The sequence below is a fragment of the Callionymus lyra genome, chromosome 17 (genome assembly GCF_982586985.1).
Source record: "Callionymus lyra chromosome 17, fCalLyr1.hap1.1, whole genome shotgun sequence".
NCBI lineage: Eukaryota > Metazoa > Chordata > Actinopteri > Syngnathiformes > Callionymidae > Callionymus > Callionymus lyra.
This window is the reverse complement of record NC_141834.1, coordinates 20321640-20341650: the sequence shown is the minus strand read 5'-3', so window position 1 is coordinate 20341650 and position 20011 is coordinate 20321640. Positions and strand designations below refer to the sequence as shown.

Below are 20011 nucleotides of genomic sequence, written 5' to 3'. Positions count from 1 at the left end.
GTGATGTCGCATAAAGAAACAGTGTCTTTGTAACTACAACATAATATGAGGTGATGGTTTGTAAAACTGCAGGACAAATCATAGTTTTTATAAAATAGATATTTATTTTAACATGAAACATCAAAGGCACAATTATATATTATGTTCTTCAATTAAGAAGATCTGTCGGAAAATGTTGACAATAATATTTGTGTAAATGCTGAAGACAAACTCTGATCAAATATTGCTCGTTCACAAAATGCAGCTGTTTCATTCATCTACTCACACCTAGAAACTTCATTCAACTTTAAAAACACTTTTGTCTACTTCTACCACTAATACTACTTGTTTTACTACTTATTATTATACTTTTACTACTAACTCCACTATTACTAATTCTACTACTAATCCTACTAATGATTTTACTAATTCTACTTCTACTGCTTCTTCTACAAGGTACGACTACTTCTACTATTTATTCTACTTCTACTTTTACTACTCATTCGACTACTAATCCTACTAATGCTTTTACCAATTATACTTCTACTAGGTACTTCTACTAGTACTTCTACTACTTCTTCTACTAGGTAAGACTACTTATACTACTTCTATTACTACTTCTACTGATTTTTCTACTGCTACTTATTCTAATTCTACTCCTAAATCTACTACTTCTACTCCCACTACTACTTCTACTACTTCTACGACTATTTATACTACTAATTATTCTACTTCTACTTCTTCTACTCCCACTACTAATTTTACTACTTATTCTACTTCTACTACTAATTCTACTTCTACTGCTTCTTCTACAAGGTACGACTACTTCTACTATTTATTCTACTTCTACTTTTACTACTCATTCTACTACTAATCCTACTAATGCTTTTACCAATTATACTTCTACTAGGTACTTCTACTAGTACTTCTACTACTTCTTCTACTAGGTAAGACTACTTATACTACTTATACTACTTCTACTACTACTTCTACTGATTTTTCTACTGCTACTTATTCTAATTCTACTCCTAAATCTACTACTTCTACTCCCACTACTACTTCTACTACTTCTACGACTATTTCTACTACTAATTATTCTACTTCTACTTCTTCTACTCCCACTACTAATTTTACTACTTATTCTACTTCTACTACTAATTCTACTTCTACTGCTTCTTCTACAAGGTACGACTACTTCTACTATTTATTCTACTTCTACTTTTACTACTCATTCTACTACTAATCCTACTAATGCTTTTACCAATTATACTTCTACTAGGTACTTCTACTAGTACTTCTACTACTTCTACTAGGTAAGACTACTTATACTACTTATACTACTTATACTACTCCCACTACTACTTCTACGACTATTTCTACTACTAATTATTCTACTTCTACTTCTTCTACTCCCACTACTAATTTTACTACTTATTCTACTTCTACTACTAATTCTACTACTACTGCTTCTTCTACAAGGTACGACTACTTCTACTATTTATTCTACTTCTACTTTTACTACTCATTCTACTACTAATCCTACTAATGCTTTTACCAATTATACTTCTACTAGGTACTTCTACTAGTACTTCTACTACTTCTTCTACTAGGTAAGACTACTTATACTACTTATACTACTTCTATTACTACTTCTACTGATTTTTCTACTGCTACTTATTCTAATTCTACTCCTAAATCTACTACTTCTACTCCCACTACTACTTCTACTACTTCTACGACTATTTCTACTACTAATTATTCTACTTCTACTTCCACTACTAATTTTACTACTTATTCTACTTCTACTACTAATTCTACTTCTACTGCTTCTTCTACAAGGTACGACTACTTCTACTATTTATTCTACTTCTACTTGTACTACTCATTCTACTACTAATCCTACTAATGCTTTTACCAATTATACTTCTACTAGGTACTTCTACTAGTACTTCTACTACTTCTTCTACTAGGTAAGACTACTTATACTACTTCTATTACTACTTCTACTGATTTTTCTACTGCTACTTATTCTAATTCTACTCCTAAATCTACTACTTCTACTCCCACTACTACTTCTACTACTTCTACGACTATTTCTACTACTAATTATTCTACTTCTACTCCCACTACTAATTTTACTACTTATTCTTCTACTACTACTTCTACTTCTACTGCTTCTTCTACAAGGTACGACTACTTCTACTATTTATTCTACTTCTACTTTTACTACTCATTCTACTACTAATCCTACTAATGCTTTTACCAATTATACTTCTACTAGGTACTTATACTAGTACTTCTACTACTTCTTCTACTAGGTAAGACTACTTATACTACTTATACTACTTCTATTACTACCTTTACTGATTTTTCTACTGCTACTTATTCTAATTCTACTCCTAAATCTACTACTTCTACTCCCACTACTACTTCTACGACTATTTCTACTACTAATTATTCTACTTATACTTCTTCTACTCCCACTACTAATTTTACTACTTATTCTACTTCTACTACTAATTCTACTTCTACTGCTTCTTCTACAAGGTACGACTACTTCTACTATTTATTCTACTTCTACTTTTACTACTCATTCTACTACTAATCCTACTAATGCTTTTACCAATTATACTTCTACTAGGTACTTATACTAGTACTTATACTACTTCTTCTACTAGGTAAGACTACTTATACTACTTATACTACTTCTATTACTACCTTTACTGATTTTTCTACTGCTACTTATTCTAATTCTACTCCTAAATCTACTACTTCTACTCCCGCTACTACTTCTACGACTATTTCTACTACTAATTATTCTACTTCTACTTCTTCTACTCCCACTACTAATTTTACTACTTATTCTACTTCTACTACTAATTCTACTTCTACTGCTTCTTCTATAAGGTACGACTACTTCTACTATTTATTCTACTTCTACTTTTACTACTCATACTACTACTAATCCTACTAATGCTTTTACCAATTATACTTCTACTAGGTACTTCTACTAGTACTTCTTCTACTTATTCTACTAGGTAAGACTACTTATACTACTTATACTACTTCTATTACTACCTTTACTGATTTTTCTACTGCTACTTATTCTAATTCTACTCCTAAATCTACTACTTCTACTCCCACTACTACTTCTACGACTATTTCTACTACTAATTATTCTACTTCTACTTCTACTCCCACTACTAATTTTACTACTTATTCTACTTCTACTACTAATTATACGACTACTTCTACTACTAATTATTATAATACTACTACTTCTACTACTAATTATTATACTACTACTACTTCGATTTTTTCTTCTTCTCAACCTTTTTCACTTAATTTAACATTTTCACCTCAAGTCTTGAATACTTGCAAGCATTTCAGTTTACAACTTTCTATTTTAATTTAATTTTGTTTAAATTTTGAAGCATTTTTAAAACATGTCTAAAGCTCATCAAATAGATCAAATGAACCAGATTCATACACATGTTGTTGTAAAAACCGAATCCAGGAAGATTATTTTCTCGACAGTCCTGGAGGAGGAAGATCAGCGGCCTTCAGCGACTGCACACAGCAGTTCCTTCTACTGTTGCAGAACAAAGTTGAGTCATAAGAAAACCCCCCAGAAAACACAAGGTTTGAGTTCATTTATTTCTTGAGAACTAATTATTAGTGCTTTAAAAGTGTGTAACAAATATACAGTTGCATAGACAATTAAAATAATAATTATCACAAAACAATAGTTTACCACGTTTGGTGATCAACACCGATTCTGAAAAAGACCAGAATTCAATAATAATAATAATAATAATAATAATAATAATAGAAGAAGAAGAAACGATGAAATACAGGCCTTGGTTAATAAACACACCCAGAGAATCGCACAGTTTATAAAAAATATATCAAGGATAGTTTTGCCATTTACAGCAGCGTCTGCTGTTTAAAAACACATTTTTCCTCCAGCAGTTATCGACGCAAACAAACAGAGCAAAGCTTTGATAAAGTCCTGACGTATTTACAGGCAGCTACAAATCATCGACTGGTTCAAACCCTGAATCACTATCTACTGGATCAAGTGTGGCGGAGAAAAAAAACATGCGAGATGCGACAAGAAATAATTGTGGTTCTTTTGATTGGTTCCTGAGTCGAGTGGAAGCACGTGGACAGGAAACTTGTTGTGTGCGAGAGGTTAGATTCGTCAGCTGGTGCGACTTGTGCTTGAATTCTGGGTGAAGGAACAAACAAAAAAGATGCAAATCTACGGCGAAGCGAGAGAAAACGGTGTCATGGACAAAACTGCCGCTTCAGTCACGGTGCTGAAATGATTGCTACATGAAGGGTCAAGTACTAGGTTTGACAGTCTCTGGACGCCCCTAACCCTTCACCGCCCCCCACACCTGCATGGGCATCTTGGGAATGAGGAAGTGCGGCGGCGGCGGCGGCGGCGGCTGCGAGGGCAGGAAGTAGTATCCGAACACGTGTTGAGGCGGCGGAGGAGGCGACGGCGCGCACCCCGGCGTGAGGAAAAGCGGAGCTTTCTTGTACCGAGGCCAGACGTGCGGAGGCTGGTAGAAGTACTGCAGGTTGGCCGGAGGCTGGAAGATACAAGAAGATACAAGAAGATACATTAAATCACCGGTTTGAAGACTTTAGAAACTGTTTGTTTTCAGTGTTTGAAACATAATAATTTCATCACAGTGTCAAACTCCAATCTAAGGAGATGAATGCTCCTTCCCATGATGCAACACTAATAGACTCAGGGACTCATTCAATCCTCGTGATATTAGATTGTTTAATTAACAGTTAAGATGATTCTATTCTATGTTAATCTTTGTATCCATGTTCTTTATTTTAATCCATGTTCTTTACACTTGTTCTTTGTTTTGCACTTTGTTCTTATGATGTCTGCTGCTAACTTGAAAACTCAATTTTCCGAAGGAGATCTCCAGAGGGATTAAAAGTCTATTTATCTATCCATCCATCCATCCAGCAGCTGCAGTAGTGAGTTCACTGAGAGGGAGTGAGACGAAGAGAGAGTCGCCGTTGAAAGCCAGTTGTTTAAGTTGGAAAGTGAGTCAGAAATTACTTAATTTTTAGTCATAAAGTTACTCAGTCCTAGCACACAAGCTAAACATTTTTATTAATTGACTTGTTCACTGGCAGAAAAAACTGAATAAACAAAGTCAAGAAGTTTGTTACTGTGACTAATGATCTAACTCTAGAGTTCCTATCATTCTATCAAGTTCTTTTTTTTAACCTGACTTTAACAGTCAATTTAACTTCAAAAGCTCAACAGTAATCGCTCATTATTGATAAACATTGAAAATATTGGAACTTCATCACCTAATGATATGTTTAAAATGTTGTTTTTACACTCTTTTTACATCTATTTTGTAAACAAGCTAGTTTTAATTTGAAATGTTGTAGAAAAAAACATTTTGTGGCGTATTTTTCTCTTGATTAAGCACTTTGTGACTATGGTCTGCGAAAGAAGATTCTATTTCTGCAACATGGAATTAAATGAGGTACAAATATTTTTGGCATATCCTGTTTAACACAAATAAAAGTTAAATAAAATGTCACACTAACTTGCATTAGACATTGAACGATGACGAGAGGATCGAAGAAATAAGTGCGACTCACCATATTTTGTGCGTATTTGACCTTGTTTGGTGTGACGTCGTAACGTTTGCGAATCCTGGGCATCATGGCGATGTTGGTCGTGTCGCTCGTCCGAGGATGACTCTCCGCCTCCTTCGCCTCCTCCTCGGTGTCGCTGGACGCCACGGAGCCGCAGTCGGACGAGGTGGCGGAGTGATGGTCGGACACGCCCGAGTCGGACTTGACTTCCTGCCTCTCCTTGGCGTCCTGTTGGCTGGTGTTGCTGAAGGAGGCGACTGTGAACGGTCGGCTGTTCTCCCCGGACCTGCAGCGACAGGTTTATCCGTTAGCTTCGACTGTTGAGTGGTTTCGTTTGTTTAATAACAAACAAACCTCGACGATCTTTGGCTCGTCGCCACCACACACACCTTTTTTTATTGAATTGTTGTCTTTTTTTAATTTAATTAAAATAATTGACACATAGAGTTTGATATTCTTATTACAATGTTTCAAAGTGAGTTTTCCAAATTCAATATTTTGTCATTCATAGCCTTTTAAATTCAGAATGAAACTATCTAATAGTACAAGGAATGAATGAGTCCCTGAGTCTATTAGTGTTGCATCATGGGAAGAAAAACTCGGGCTCCATCTGCTCACCGTTTTGATCAAGCTTGAGAACCAAAACTATGAAAGGCAGCGTCGTCGTACCAGACTAATCCAATCGAGCACTGAGCCACTCGCTCTAACTTTTAAATACACATAAAAGCTCTAAAACTACAATTAGTTACAAGTAAGTAAGTAAGTAAGTAAGTAAGTAATATTTATTTATATAGCGCTTTTCGAGACCAGGAAAAGCCTGCACAAATAAAAACGTCTTAAGATGTTTCTTAAAGGAGTCAGTAGACTCCATCAAGCGCAAAGAGAGAGAAGATCGTTCCAAAGCTTAGGAGCAACAGCCTGAAAAGATTTCTCTCCTCTGGTCCTGAGCCGTGTGCGTGGAACCATAAGTAGATTCTGATCCACAGACCTCAGAGCCCGAGCTGGGGTGTAAGGCTGGATCAGATCAGTGATGTAAGGAGGAGCCTGACCATGAATAGATCTGAAAGTAAGAACCAGAATTTTAAAGTTGATCCTGAAAGAAACTGGAAGCCAGTGAAGAGTTTTAAGGACCGGAGAAATGTGAGTTCTTCTACTAGAGCGGGTCAGAATTCTCGCTGCAGAGTTCTGAATCAACTGCAGGCGAGACACATCCTTCTTGTTAAGACATGAAAACAAACTGTTACAATAGTCCAGACGAGAAGAAACAAACGCATGGATTACAAGCTCCAGATCATGTTGTGACAACATTTTCCTCAGTTTAGAGATTTTTCTCAGTTGAAGGAAACAGTTTCTGGTAAGTTTTCTTCAGTGTCGAACAAGAGACATGTCTTTATCAAATACAACACCCAGGTTTCTCAGGCTCAGTTTGACAGACTGACCTAAGTCACCCAAGTACTGACTCAACCCTGGAATCGTATCATCAGGAGCAATCACCAGAGTTTCAGTTTTGTCCACATTAAGCTGTAAAGTGTTTTCACTCATTGTTTGATTTCTAGCAAACAATTGACTAAGCTGTTCAGCCTTTGGGGCTCAGTTGGGTCAAAAGAGCAGTAGAGCTGGATGTCATCAGCAAAAATGTGATAAGAAACATCTGGAAATCTCTGAATGATTTTACCCAGGGGAATCAAGTACAGCAAAAACAATAAAGGACCCAGAACAGAAATATTGTTGGTAAATTGACGCGCCAGTCATGTGATCGTGTGTGTGTCGCATGATTGGCTAGAAGTTTGATCTGTGCTCTTTTGGTAATGTCTGGTGGCATTATTATTATACCGAAATTCTTATATTGAATTTTAAAGACTACGAATTAAAAAATATTGAATTTAGAAAATCTTTTTTGTGATTATTGGAATTAGAATATTGAACTAGAAAAAAAATGGAATTAAATTTAAATTAAATCATTAAAAATTAACAAATTCTACTTTTCAATTTACAAATTGATTAAAATCAATTCAAGTATTATACAATATATATTAATTGACTCGCTCACTAGCAGAAGAAACGGAATAAACAAAGTCCGAAGGTTTGTTACTGTGAATATAAATCGAACTCTAGAGTTCATATCATTCAGTTCTTTTTTTTTAACTTGACTTTAGAGTCAATACAACGTCAAAAACTCAACAGTTATCGTTCATTATTGATAAACATTGAAAATACTGGAACTTCATCACCTAATGATACGTTTAAAATGTCATTTTTATTTCGTAAACAAGCGGCATTTTTCATTTGAAATTAATTCAAGTATTATAAAATATATATTAATTGACTTGCTCACTAGCAGAAAAAAACTGAATAAATAAAGTCCGGAAGTTTGTTACTGTGAATATTAATCTTACTCTAAAGATCTTATCATTCTATAAAGTCCTTTTTTTTTAACCTGACTTTAACAATCAATTCAACTTCAAAAGCTCAACAGTAATCGTTCATTATTGACAAACATTGAAAATACTGGAACTTCATCACCTAATGATATGTTTAAAATGTTGTTTTTTTTACACTCTTTTAATTGTATTTTTTATTAACAAGCAGTAGTTTTCATTTGAACAATTATGTTGAATAAAACATTTTCTAGCGTATGGTTCTTTTAACTTTGTGACTATGGTCTGCGAAAGAAGATTCTATTTCTGCAACATGGAATTAAATGAGGTACAAATATTTTTGACATATCCTGTTTAACACAAATAAAAGTAAAATAAAATTCAATTTCACACTAACTTGCATTAGACATTGAACGATGACGATAGGATTCAAGAAATAAGTGCGACTCCATATTTTGTGCGTATTTGACATTATTTGGTCAGAAATTTTTTTTCTTTTCATTTTTATTTCGTAAACAAGCAGCATTTTTCATTTGAAATCAATTAAAGTATTATACAATATATATTAATTGACTTGCTCACTAGCAGAAAAAAACTGAATAAATAAAGTCCAGAAGTTTGTTACTGTGAATATTAATCTCACTCTAGAGATCTTATCATTCTATAAAGTCCTTTTTTTTAACCTGACTTTAACAGTCAATTCAACTTCAAAAGCTCAACAGTAATCGTTCATTATTGATAAACATTGAAAATACTGGAACTTCATCACCTAATGATATGTTTAAAATGTTTGTTTTTTTTACACTCTTTTAATTGTATTTTTTTTATTAACAAGCAGTAGTTTTCATTTGAACAATTATGTTGAATAAAACATTTTCTAGCGTATGGTTCTTTTAACTTTGTGACTATGGTCTGCGAAAGAATCTTGACAAATATAGATTCTATTTCTGAATTAAATGAGGTACAAATATTTCTGGCATATCCTGTTTAACACAAATAAAAGTTAAATAAAATTCAATTTCACACTAACTTGCATTAGACATTGAACGATGACGATAGGATTCAAGAAATAAGTGCGACTCCATATTTTGTGCGTATTTTACATTATTTGGTCAGAAATCTTTTTTCTTTTCATTTTTATTTCGTAAACAAGCAGCATTTTTCATTTGAAATCAATTAAAGTATTATAAAATATATATTAACTGACTTGCTCACTAGCAGAAAAAAACTGAATAAATAAAGTCCAGAAGTTTGTTACTGTGAATATTAATCTCACTCTAGAGATCTTATCATTCTATAAAGTCCTTTTTTTTAACCTGACTTTAACAGTCAATTCAACTTCAAAAGCTCAACAGTAATCATTCATTATTGACAAACATTGAAAATACTGGAACTTCATCACCTAATGATATGTTTAAAATGTTGTTTTTTTTTTACACTCTTTTAATTGTATTTTTTTTATTAACAAGCAGCAGTTTTCATTTGAACAATTATGTTGAATAAAACATTTTCTAGCGTATGGTTCTTTTAACTTTGTGACTATGGTCTGCGAAAGAATCTTGACAAATATAGATTCTATTTCTGAATTAAATGAGGTACAAATATTTTTGGCATATCCTGTTTAACACAAATAAAAGTTAAATAAAATTCAATTTCACACTAACTTGCATTAGACATTGAACGATGACGATAGGATTCAAGAAATAAGTGCGACTCCATATTTCGTGCGTATTTGACATTATTTGGTCAGAATTTTTTTTTCTTTTCATTTTTATTTCGTAAACAAGCAGCATTTTTCATTTGAAATCAATTAAAGTATTATAAAATATATATTAATTGACTTGTTCACTAGCAGAAAAAAACTGAATAAATAAAGTCCAGAAGTTTGTTACTGTGAATATTAATCTCACTCTAGAGATCTTATCATTCTATAAAGTCCTTTTTTTTAACCTGACTTTAACAATCAATTCAACTTCAAAAGCTCAACAGTAATCGTTCATTATTGACAAACATTGAAAATACTGGAACTTCATCACCTAATGATATGTTTAAAATGTTGTTTTTTTTTACACTCTTTTAATTGTATTTTTTTTATTAACAAGCAGCAGTTTTCATTTGAACAATTATGTTGAATAAAACATTTTCTAGCGTATGGTTCTTTTAACTTTGTGACTATGGTCTGCGAAAGAATCTTGACAAATATAGATTCTATTTCTGAATTAAATGAGGTACAAATATTTTTGGCATATCCTGTTTAACACAAATAAAAGTTAAATAAAATTCAATTTCACACTAACTTGCATTAGACATTGAACGATGACGATAGGATTCAAGAAATAAGTGCGACTCCATATTTTGTGCGTATTTGACATTATTTGGTCAGAAATCTTTTTTCTTTTCATTTTTATTTCGTAAACAAGCAGCATTTTTCATTTGAAATCAATTCAAGTATTATAAAATATATATTAATTGACTTGTTCACTAGCAGAAAAAAACTGAATAAATAAAGTCCAGAAGTTTGTTACTGTGAATATTAATCTTACTCTAGAGATCTTATCATTCTATAAAGTCCTTTTTTTTAACCTGACTTTAACAATCAATTCAACTTCAAAAGCTCAACAGTAATCGTTCATTATTGACAAACATTGAAAATACTGGAACTTCATCACCTAATGATATGTTTAAAATGTTTTTTTTACACTCTTTTAATTGTATTTTCTTTATTAACAAGCAGCAGTTTTCATTTGAACAATTATGTTGAATAAAACATTTTCTAGCGTATGGTTCTTTTAACTTTGTGACTATGGTCTGCGAAAGAAGATTCTATTTCTGCAACATGGAATTAAATGAGGTACAAATATTTTTGACATATCCTGTTTAACACAAATAAAAGTAAAATAAAAGTAAAATAAAATTCAATTTCACACTAACTTGCATTAGACATTGAACGATGATAATAGGATTCAAGAAATAAGTGCGACTCCATATTTTGTGCGTATTTTACATTATTTGGTCAGAAATTTTTTTTCTTTTCATTTTTATTTCGTAAACAAGCAGCATTTTTCATTTGAAATCAATTCAAGTATTATAAAATATACAAATGCTTAATATTCAATATTCCAGTCACTCGTATACATCTCTACACGCCTCTCTTGCTTCGCCTCGACACAGGTGCTGGACTCACCTGGCGCACACATCCAGCGGGTCGATCCAGATGGTGACTTCACACGGCAGACTCAGCTGACTCGGCGTGAGCTCACTCTCCGCACACGCCTGCAGCAACACCTCGTCGCAGGGAACTCCATTATTCAACCTGATGCATCTGCCGGGAGGAGAGAAGGCGTTGAGCACGAGCTCCGGGATCAGAACCTCCTGCGACTCACCGATACGCCTGGCCTTTGCTGGGCTGCTCCGGGTACCAGTGCTCGTCGTACTTGGTGCACAGAAGCTTCTGCAGCTTCTCGGCGAACACTTCCGCTTTGGCTTTGTCCAGTTTCCCCTGAGCCAACGCCAGACATTTGAGGAAGTTCACCCCGGCCTCCACCTCTCGCTTCATTTCTCCTGCAGAGACGACACAGAGAAACACTCAGGGGGTTTTTTTGATGTTTCGTGTAGACTTTCGTGTAGTCTTTAAACGTTTCTTCTTTATTATTCGAGCCGCGTCAATCAAAACATATTCATCAGATAAAGAGCCAAAGGAAAATGTTTCTTCACTCAAAACAAATATTTTCAAAGTTGCTTCAATCATTAATAAGTATATTCTTATGAAGGAAAAGTTGCTTGAATACCAAAATGCTTTTCTTTTTCTTTTTTTTTTTTTAAAGTTGCTTCAATGACAGAAATGTTATAGATCTTAAAGAAAGTGTACACTATATACCAAATAAACATTTGTTCAATCCCCCCAAAAAGTTATTACAATATATTCTCAATGTTTAAGTGAACAAAAGGCTTTGTAAAAAAAAAAGTATAAAATGTTTTTTTTATTTAAGTTAAACAAGGTTTCAGAGTTTTTTCTTTTATTTAAGGGATTTACGGACTTTAATTAATAAAAAATACTGTTTAAACAAGTCTGTGGAATCAAAAAGATTTTAAATAATCCAAATAGAGAATAAAGGGAGACATTTTTGTTTCTATACCACGAGTGTGCGTTCCTTAAGTTTCCCTTTCGTTGCACTTTAAGCAGTTATGGAAATGAATGAAAGAGGCATCTCCGACCCAATACTCCCGGTGCCGGTCCGTGAGACATTTGTTGTTAAGAAAGAAAAAAATACATTCAATAATTTTTTGTATTAATTATTAGTGCCTGGAATGTGTTTTATTTTGAAAAAAACACCAGATTTTCTCTTAAATAACATTGGAAGGCGACTCTAAAGACAGTGAATGTATTTTGTTTTATTTTATCAAACATCTTGTCGTCTAGAGCTTCTGATGTAGTTGCGAAATGTTAGTGGATTTCATCATGCGTCTAAAACGAGGAGCAACATCCGGCCCCACAGAGTTATGTTGATAAAAGCTGTAAAAAGCTTCCAAAAGACTAACATTATAGCAGGAACGATAACGGACCGTTTTCTTCTCTCATTACCCGTTAAACCAGGTACGTTTTGACATGTGACGTATGATAATAACCAACTGAAGAAATGACGAACATGCCTGAACAAGCATCAGATGTTCTCACACGGAGCTGTTTATCTTCTGATAGCGGGCCCCGGGGTCGGCGTGACCACCGCGGGGCCAACGTTAGCTTATCGCAGGCCGAGGCAGCGCCAGCCTCGCAGCGAAGGTCAGGCGTCGACGGAGATGTGCGGCTCGTGTCATGTGTTGTGCAGGAAAATTACTATTTGTGTGGCGACCATCAGACACAGACGTGTCCAGAGATGAGACACGACTCAAAGGGAAAAAAATAAAAGTTTGCATCACATTTGTTTTTCCGACCACAACAAGCGTGTTGTTTCACTTTCTAGAACCGGCAGTGTATGCGGCTACGCTACGACGTGAGCGAGTTCGGGTAGAGAAGTCGCTGACTTTTGCTTTTCTGAACGTTCCTCTACTTTAGAACCAGACATCTACTCGACCGTGACACAACGACCTTGAGCGTCAACCAACAATGTTGTGACTAGAAAAACAAAAATACTTTTTTTTAAATCATTGATTTAGGAAAACAACAGTTTGAAAAATCTAACATTTTAAAGTTTTTGGGTTGAAAAACAGTGTTTTGAATCCATATGGACAAAGAAGGGAAGCGTTTCTTTGATACATTTGATATGAAATGAAGCAGGAACCGTTATTAGTTTAATATTTACGAGGTGTCTTTGAATGCAGCACGATCTAGATGTTATTTAATGAAGGTGGTGACAAGAGAGGAGATCACTGGACAAACTACTGTCCATCATGATGACGACATCATCCTCTCAACACTGTCATCAGTGAGCAGAGAAGCAGATGTAGCACGAATGCTCCTCCCATGATGCAACACTAATAGACTCAGGGACTCGTTCATTCCTCGTGTTATTAGATTGTTTAATTCCGAGTTTAGAGGCAGAAGTGAAGTGAAAGTATAAAGTATCATGACATTCTATTCGATTAATCTTAATCTTTGTATCCTTTGTCTTTGTTATTTTACATTGTCTATGTTCTTTATCTTAGACTTAGATTGCGTCATCTTGTACTTTCTTTCTATAAAAACTTTGTTCTTGTTTTAAACTGTAGCTCTCCGGCTTCTTTATTCATCTAATAAAGGCTATTTAATCGCGTTATACACGATATTATGTCTCTTTTTCTATTTAATGCATTTCACGAATCTAATTTTATTGCATTTATATTTATTAAATCATTTAGATTCTCTATTCTCATCACTTAAAAAAATTTTTTTTTTTAAAAACCTGTGTTGCGTTTTGAATACTGACAATAAACAACATAAACATGGCGACAATTATTTTGTATTTACCATGTAATGCCGGGGGCTCCGTAGTAATACAGCTGGATATCAAACTTTTGACAAAAATACTTTGGTAGTACTGAGTATCAGAACACACTCTGCCTTTTGCTTCATAGTTTTTGTTACTAAAGCTTGATCAAAACAGTGAGCAGAGAAGCAGATGGAGCACGAATGCTACTCCCATGATGCAACACTAATAGACTCAGGGACTCATTCATTCCTCGTGTTATTAGATTGTTTAATTCTGAGTTTGGGGGCAGAAGTGAAAAGATTATTCTATGTTAATCTTTGTATCCTTTGTCTTTGTCATTTCCTTTGATCTATGTTCTTAATACTTAGATCATGTCATCCCTTGCACTTTGTTCTTGGAAACATCAACTGGAAAACCCAAATCCCCCGAAGGGATCAATAAAGTTGATCTGTACATCCTGATATAGAAACACTGACAGAGTGTCAAAGACAGTGAACCTCATATTGAAAGATTGTAGATCGAGACCCAGCTTTTTCGTCTTAGCTTAGCTCACTTTTAAACCTTCAGAACACACAGCAAAGGAGTAAACATGTGACAATGTTAACACAACACACTGCTTAAAGAGTCGACAATTCATCCAATGAATACAATGTCAGACAAAGAGGAGTCATCACTGCTTTTTTTTTAAACAACAGCCCACTCGTCTTTCTACTGCAACTTCTAATGAAAATACTTGTTAGTACTCGATGTCTTCGAAGATTAAAGCACTTTTTTTTTTTGACTCACCATAAACTGACGCTCAGTTTTAAATGTCAAGAGCACAACTAGAATCCCAGCGTTTGTTGACTGAACAGTGATTTACTGCCTTTATCTCAGACTCTGCAAACAAAGTCTGGAATCCTTCATTCGAGGTCATTTTGACCCGAACTGTACAAGAAAAAAGGAGTCGCAGCAGATTAAAGACTAAAGTAGGTTAAAAACAAACCGGTAAACAGGCTTTGATGAAACACTTCCTCGAGACTTTTGTGCGTGTTTTTTTTTTTTCATCGTCAGACACGCGTCTCTACTCGAGTCACGACGTGGACGCGACGCGTTACTGGGGCGCGATCCACTTGTAATTGAAAAGGAAACTATGCCACGGTGGCTGGAAATAACTCTTGAAGAGACGGAAAGTCCCGAACTTCTACACAAACTCAGCGACCTTCAAAGCGAGTTTAAAAAAAATTAAAAAATCACTTTAAAATAAGTCTGTGAATTAAGAGTCTATTTAAAAAAAAAGGAACAACTTTTACTCGTTTAACCTGCAATTATTATAACAAAATATTACACAGAAAATCACCTTCAAATATTTTTCAAAAGAATAAATTCATTAAATAATAAGAAATAAAAATGACTAACCCATTTTAAAAGAATAATTCCGGAGTCGTGGTTCCTCTCGCGCTGCTGGACTTATTATGACCAGCACATGTTGCTTCCTTGTTCCCTTCTGCGTGCTTTGACACGATGACGTCACATTACGGTAACCGTGACTCACTTCCTCTATTCGGCGTGAGCACGAGGTGCCGAAGCCACGCCCCGTCACACCATATTTGGGCATGAATTGCAAAGGACGGCGCGGGAAGTTTCACTTTATTGCGCGTTTTTTTGTCGATGACGTAATCGTGCTGCAATAGATGCGCGACTTTTAACCTTCCCAAGGATGTATTGAAAGTAAATAAAAAACATTTAACCTTAAATATAATAAATATATAAATAAAAAAAATTTATTTTTATTTTTATTTAATTGAATTATTAGTTAGACATGTGAATTATTTATTTCTGTCTTTATATATTAAATGTTTGGTATGTATTTATTTGATTGTTTTTACATGTATTTATGAATATTTGCTTCTGTTATTGCTGCTGGACAAAATAATGTCTCCTCCAGGGGATCTATAAAGTATCGATCATCTATCATTGGTGTATGTAATAATAAGCACTTGGAACAATAATAAATAAAAATAATGCTTTTGTAAGCAAGTAAGTATGTAAGTAAGTAAGTAATTTTTATTTATATAGCGCTTTTCCAGACCAGGGTCACAAAGCGCTTAGACAATAAAAACAATACTCAATAAAGTATAAACTTTAAAGGGCAAGATAACTGATAATTTTGATAAATGTTGTCTTGTATTACTTCTTTTAATTAACAATTTAACGCAATGGGAAAAGGAGGATACTAATAATCACACTAATAATAAATAAAGGTTATATATTCATATATAAAAATGTAAGAATGAAAAATATTCTGCCATTTTTACAATAATTATCTTGATATTTACTTTATTCCGATGTTTACTCTTTATTGACGCGAAATAAACAGGGTAGAATACTACGTTGATATGCGTCAAATATATAACATAAGAAAGTATGTAGGTACGTAGAGTATGTGTTTGTTTACAACTTATTTTTTAGAATATTTTTAGTTGAGCGTAGGTTCTGCTATTTGTGTAAGTAAGTAAGTAATTTTATTTATATAGTGCTTTTCCAGACCAGGGTCACAAAGCGCTTACAATCAAAACAATATTCAATAAAGTATATACTTTAAAGATCAAGATAACACTGAGAACACAACAGGAGTTCCAGAAATGTAAAATAAATGTCTCGTTCAAATCACAGATGTATATATTTGATATTATTATATACTGAAATATAAATAATAGCAACGGTCTCGAGGTGTAATATTTTGAAGTCAAGACAAATACTTTGGTGTTTTATTTTTGCGGTTTTCAACTCGCGACCGCGATCACGACCTGTAGTGCGTCAAGTGCGCCACTAGGTGTCCCCACGTCAGGTTAACAATCAAAGATTCCCTTCATCATTTTTTTTTCTTCCTCCTGAACATCCGAACAAGATTGAAAAATTCAAGAAGGTCTTAGCAATGAACCTCCTCTGGTGAGTCAACAACTACGAGTGAGTTACAAGTCAGGTTTCATTGCTTCATTCAGTTGTCAGCTAACATAGAGACGTGTCAGTATATTGTTCTTTTAGCTAGCTTGTCTTGTTAGCATCATGGAGGAGGTCAAGTATCTGTGATAGTGGAGAAACTGAAGGAGGTCACGACCTTTAGTAAAGGTTCTCATAGAATCTACTATAAGTTGTCAGCAGGTTCATAGTTAAATATGAACGTGAACATTAGTTCTTGACACAAAACAGAAGGAATATGACAAGTTTTTTTCTACTCAGGTGTTAACAACAGGTAAAAAACTATAAATGAATCGAGTATTTTCCATCTGTTGGTACAAAAAAAGCCTCTAAATGTCTGTATTTGTGTGAAGTTTAACTCATAAAGTTTGGTCATGATGTTGTAGCATTATTATTTCAGCATAAATCAACATGTAAAATGAGAACATGAAGGTGAATGATGGGGATTTAGTGACAAGAAACATCTTCATCCAAATACCTGTCATGATGGACTCACCGTTTCTTCACTAGTTGTATCTTCTAAATATTCAACAAGCCGTTGTCCTCGCTCAGCATCGTCCTCAAGAGAGCTGAGCAGCCACACATTATCTAAAAAACACTTTATTTTCCACTGTGACTCGTGTGCCGGCCGTTGTTCTAGTTATAGTCACCGTCATGTCCACTTTCCTTTTGTGTCCAAAGGCGCCGTGATGTCACAGCCGTCGGGGGAAGTCCAAAGACTTTAAAGTCCAGACCCGAATGACGTGAAACCCTCGGGGTCAGGTCAGTTTAGGTAGAACTTTATTGATCCCTCAGGGTCGTCGTGACGATGCGCAGCCGCAGTGCAAACGTTGTTTTTTTTTTCAACACACGTATACGGTGTGTTGTCCCGATTTTAACGTCCGGTGATGTTTTGAACCCCGGTTCTGGAAGCCTGTCCAGGGTGTCCCTTCTCTCCCAAACTACTGGTAGAAACTTAGACGTTAGTTGATGGATCATCTTTGAAAGACCGTGTCCAGTTCATCCTCCTAAAGCATATTTAATAAATTACAATGACACATGTTTGAGATCAGATGGAACACGTTGTGAATCGCTTGAAATAAATGTAAAAGAATATCAAGATACGTTCGATTATATTAATAAAAAGAATAATGAAACTATTTTTCAATAAAATAGACAAATCCCTTAAAATAGATGTAAGTAAGTAAGTCATTTTTATTTGTATAGCGCTTTTCCAGACCAGGGTCACAAAGCGCTTGAACAATCAAAACAATATTCAATAAAATATATACTTTAAAGGTCAAGATAACTCTGAGAACAACACAGGAGTTCCAGAAAATCAAGGAAAATAAAAGCTTCATTATTCAAATAAATAACTATTATTTGAAATGTAATGGCGTGAGTGGGATGTTACTCCCGAACACTTGTTTAAAACGACTATATAGTCCAGACGACCCTTCACGGTGGAGCCCTACTATCCCCTCGGTGGTTCTCGAATCATCGGCAGACACACTTGACCTTTAACCTTTTAGTTAAAAACACCTCCAGCTTCACCAAAAGCCATCGAGTTGGCAGTTCAAGCTCCAACATGTCTTCAAGGCTTGCATTCCGGCGTCAGTATATTATGAGCAGAGAGTTTAAATTACAATTCTTAATTTTAACACTATTCATGATCAGTATTTTTTTTATTTTAGGGGCCCGGATGTCGTTTGGAGGATCTCCTGCTCCCAGAAATTGTGACGAAACCAGCATCAGATGGAGCCGTAACCTGGTAAATCCTTCTCTTTGTTGTTTGTTTTGTGAAGTCTGTGATTTGATCCTTTGTTCTGATGGCTCACCATTGACAGCTCCTCTTACACGCCACAAACATCTGATCGTTCTCGCGTTCGTAAATCCTCTTATCAAGTTCACAAGGTCTTTTGGGAGAGTTTCGTTTGTTCCCCATGTTTATTTTGGAGTCCCTCGAAGAAAACACCCCAATTAAATATGTGTCGCAAATTTAATCCCCAATTAGTCAACAATAAAGCACATCAAAGGAGTGTTTTTTTTTAGTCTTTGCATAGTAATATGAACGTGCATTTGTTATACTAACAACAAGGGATTCTTTTTGTTTGGCGTTTTTCTTTAAATTAATATAAACAAAGTAATAATGACATTTCTTTTGTAATGTCGCTTAATGTGGAGGAGCCTTTTTCCAACCACTAGAGGGCGGGCTTTCTTTTCACTCATCTTTTTCTCAGACGAATGCACTGCATGACCTCAGCTCTCGAGGAAAGTACATATTTAGAAAGTTGAACAATGTAATGCATTATTCTTGATTTATATTTAAAGTTGAGAAATATCAGGATAATATGTACAAAAATACTTTTTTATAATAAAGGGAGAAACATAAACACACTTGATGATTGAAGCATAATTATTTCATAAATAATGGCACATTGAACTATACTAAGTATTGTCTATTTATATATTTTCTAAAAATGTTCCAATTATATCTAGATGTCATTTTAAATCAGCCGCACAGTTTCTGTACCTTTGATGTCAAGTGTGTTGTGAATATACTCCTCCGTCTATCCTGGAGTCAAATCAATAGATGAGTGACAGGACCAACCGCCAGTCAAATGAATGAACTTGATGCTGAACTTAACCTCCTGGACCCGAAGGCTTTGGTTTTCACAAAGAAGATTAATGGTAATGTAGTGACCTATAGAGTTTTAAGATAAGGTGTTTGTTTGGGAAAGAATAACAACGATAATTAAGATAACATATTTATTCTTTTATTCGTTCTGCTGTAGAGAAATGTGTGTTCACTGCAGAAAGTTCACAGTAAGGGGAAGATTAAACTAAGAAGAGTCATACTTCCTGTTACGGAAAGCTCGGTAAATATAAATGTATGGCTATAATATTTGAGCGATACAAGATGGATGGAAGGATGGAATAGTTTCTTGTGTTGGATTGTTTTAAGGCAGTGACTGAGAGATGATGTTGTTGCTATTTGAGGTGCGTATTGTCAAGAATCAGGCGATACAATGTATCGTGATAGTGTAGAAACAAGTATATATGTGTAGTATTGTCCAGTACTTGACTCTGGTGTTGTGATAGTGTAGGAACAAGTATATATGTGTAGTATTGTCCAGTACTTGACTCTGGTGTTGTGATAGT

At 34.7% G+C, this 20011-nt stretch overlaps 1 protein-coding gene across 3 annotated transcripts; it reads right to left on the bottom strand.

Moving 5' to 3' along the window:
* Positions 1-3617: 3617 nt before the first annotated feature.
* Positions 3618-17502, bottom strand: LOC148062949 (maternal B9.15 protein). Of its 3 annotated transcripts, none has more exons than XM_087813003.1 (5): positions 17367-17502; positions 11387-11564; positions 11188-11325; positions 5629-5911; positions 3618-4580 (listed from the first exon to the last, which is right to left on the bottom strand). In XM_087813003.1, the coding sequence occupies exons 2-5, from the start codon at positions 11557-11559 to the stop codon at positions 4359-4361; spliced, it is 816 nt and encodes a 271-aa protein (XP_087669129.1). In that variant the 5' UTR covers positions 11560-11564; positions 17367-17502; the 3' UTR covers positions 3618-4358. The 3 variants fall into 3 exon arrangements, with proteins under 3 accessions (XP_087669129.1, XP_087669128.1, XP_087669130.1); XM_087813002.1 differs by lacking the exon at positions 17367-17502 and adding an exon at positions 15308-15398; XM_087813004.1 differs by lacking the exon at positions 17367-17502 and adding an exon at positions 14696-14866.
* Positions 17503-20011: the final 2509 nt, after the last annotated feature.

Coding starts and splice junctions, on each gene's coding strand:
- LOC148062949 (XM_087813002.1), bottom strand. Junction 5,912..11,187: donor CCGCTGGATGTGTGCGCCAG/GTGAGTCCAGCA, acceptor CTGTCGCTGCAG/GTCCGGGGAGAACAGCCGAC. Junction 4,581..5,628: donor TCAAATACGCACAAAATATG/GTGAGTCGCACT, acceptor TGTATCTTCCAG/CCTCCGGCCAACCTGCAGTA.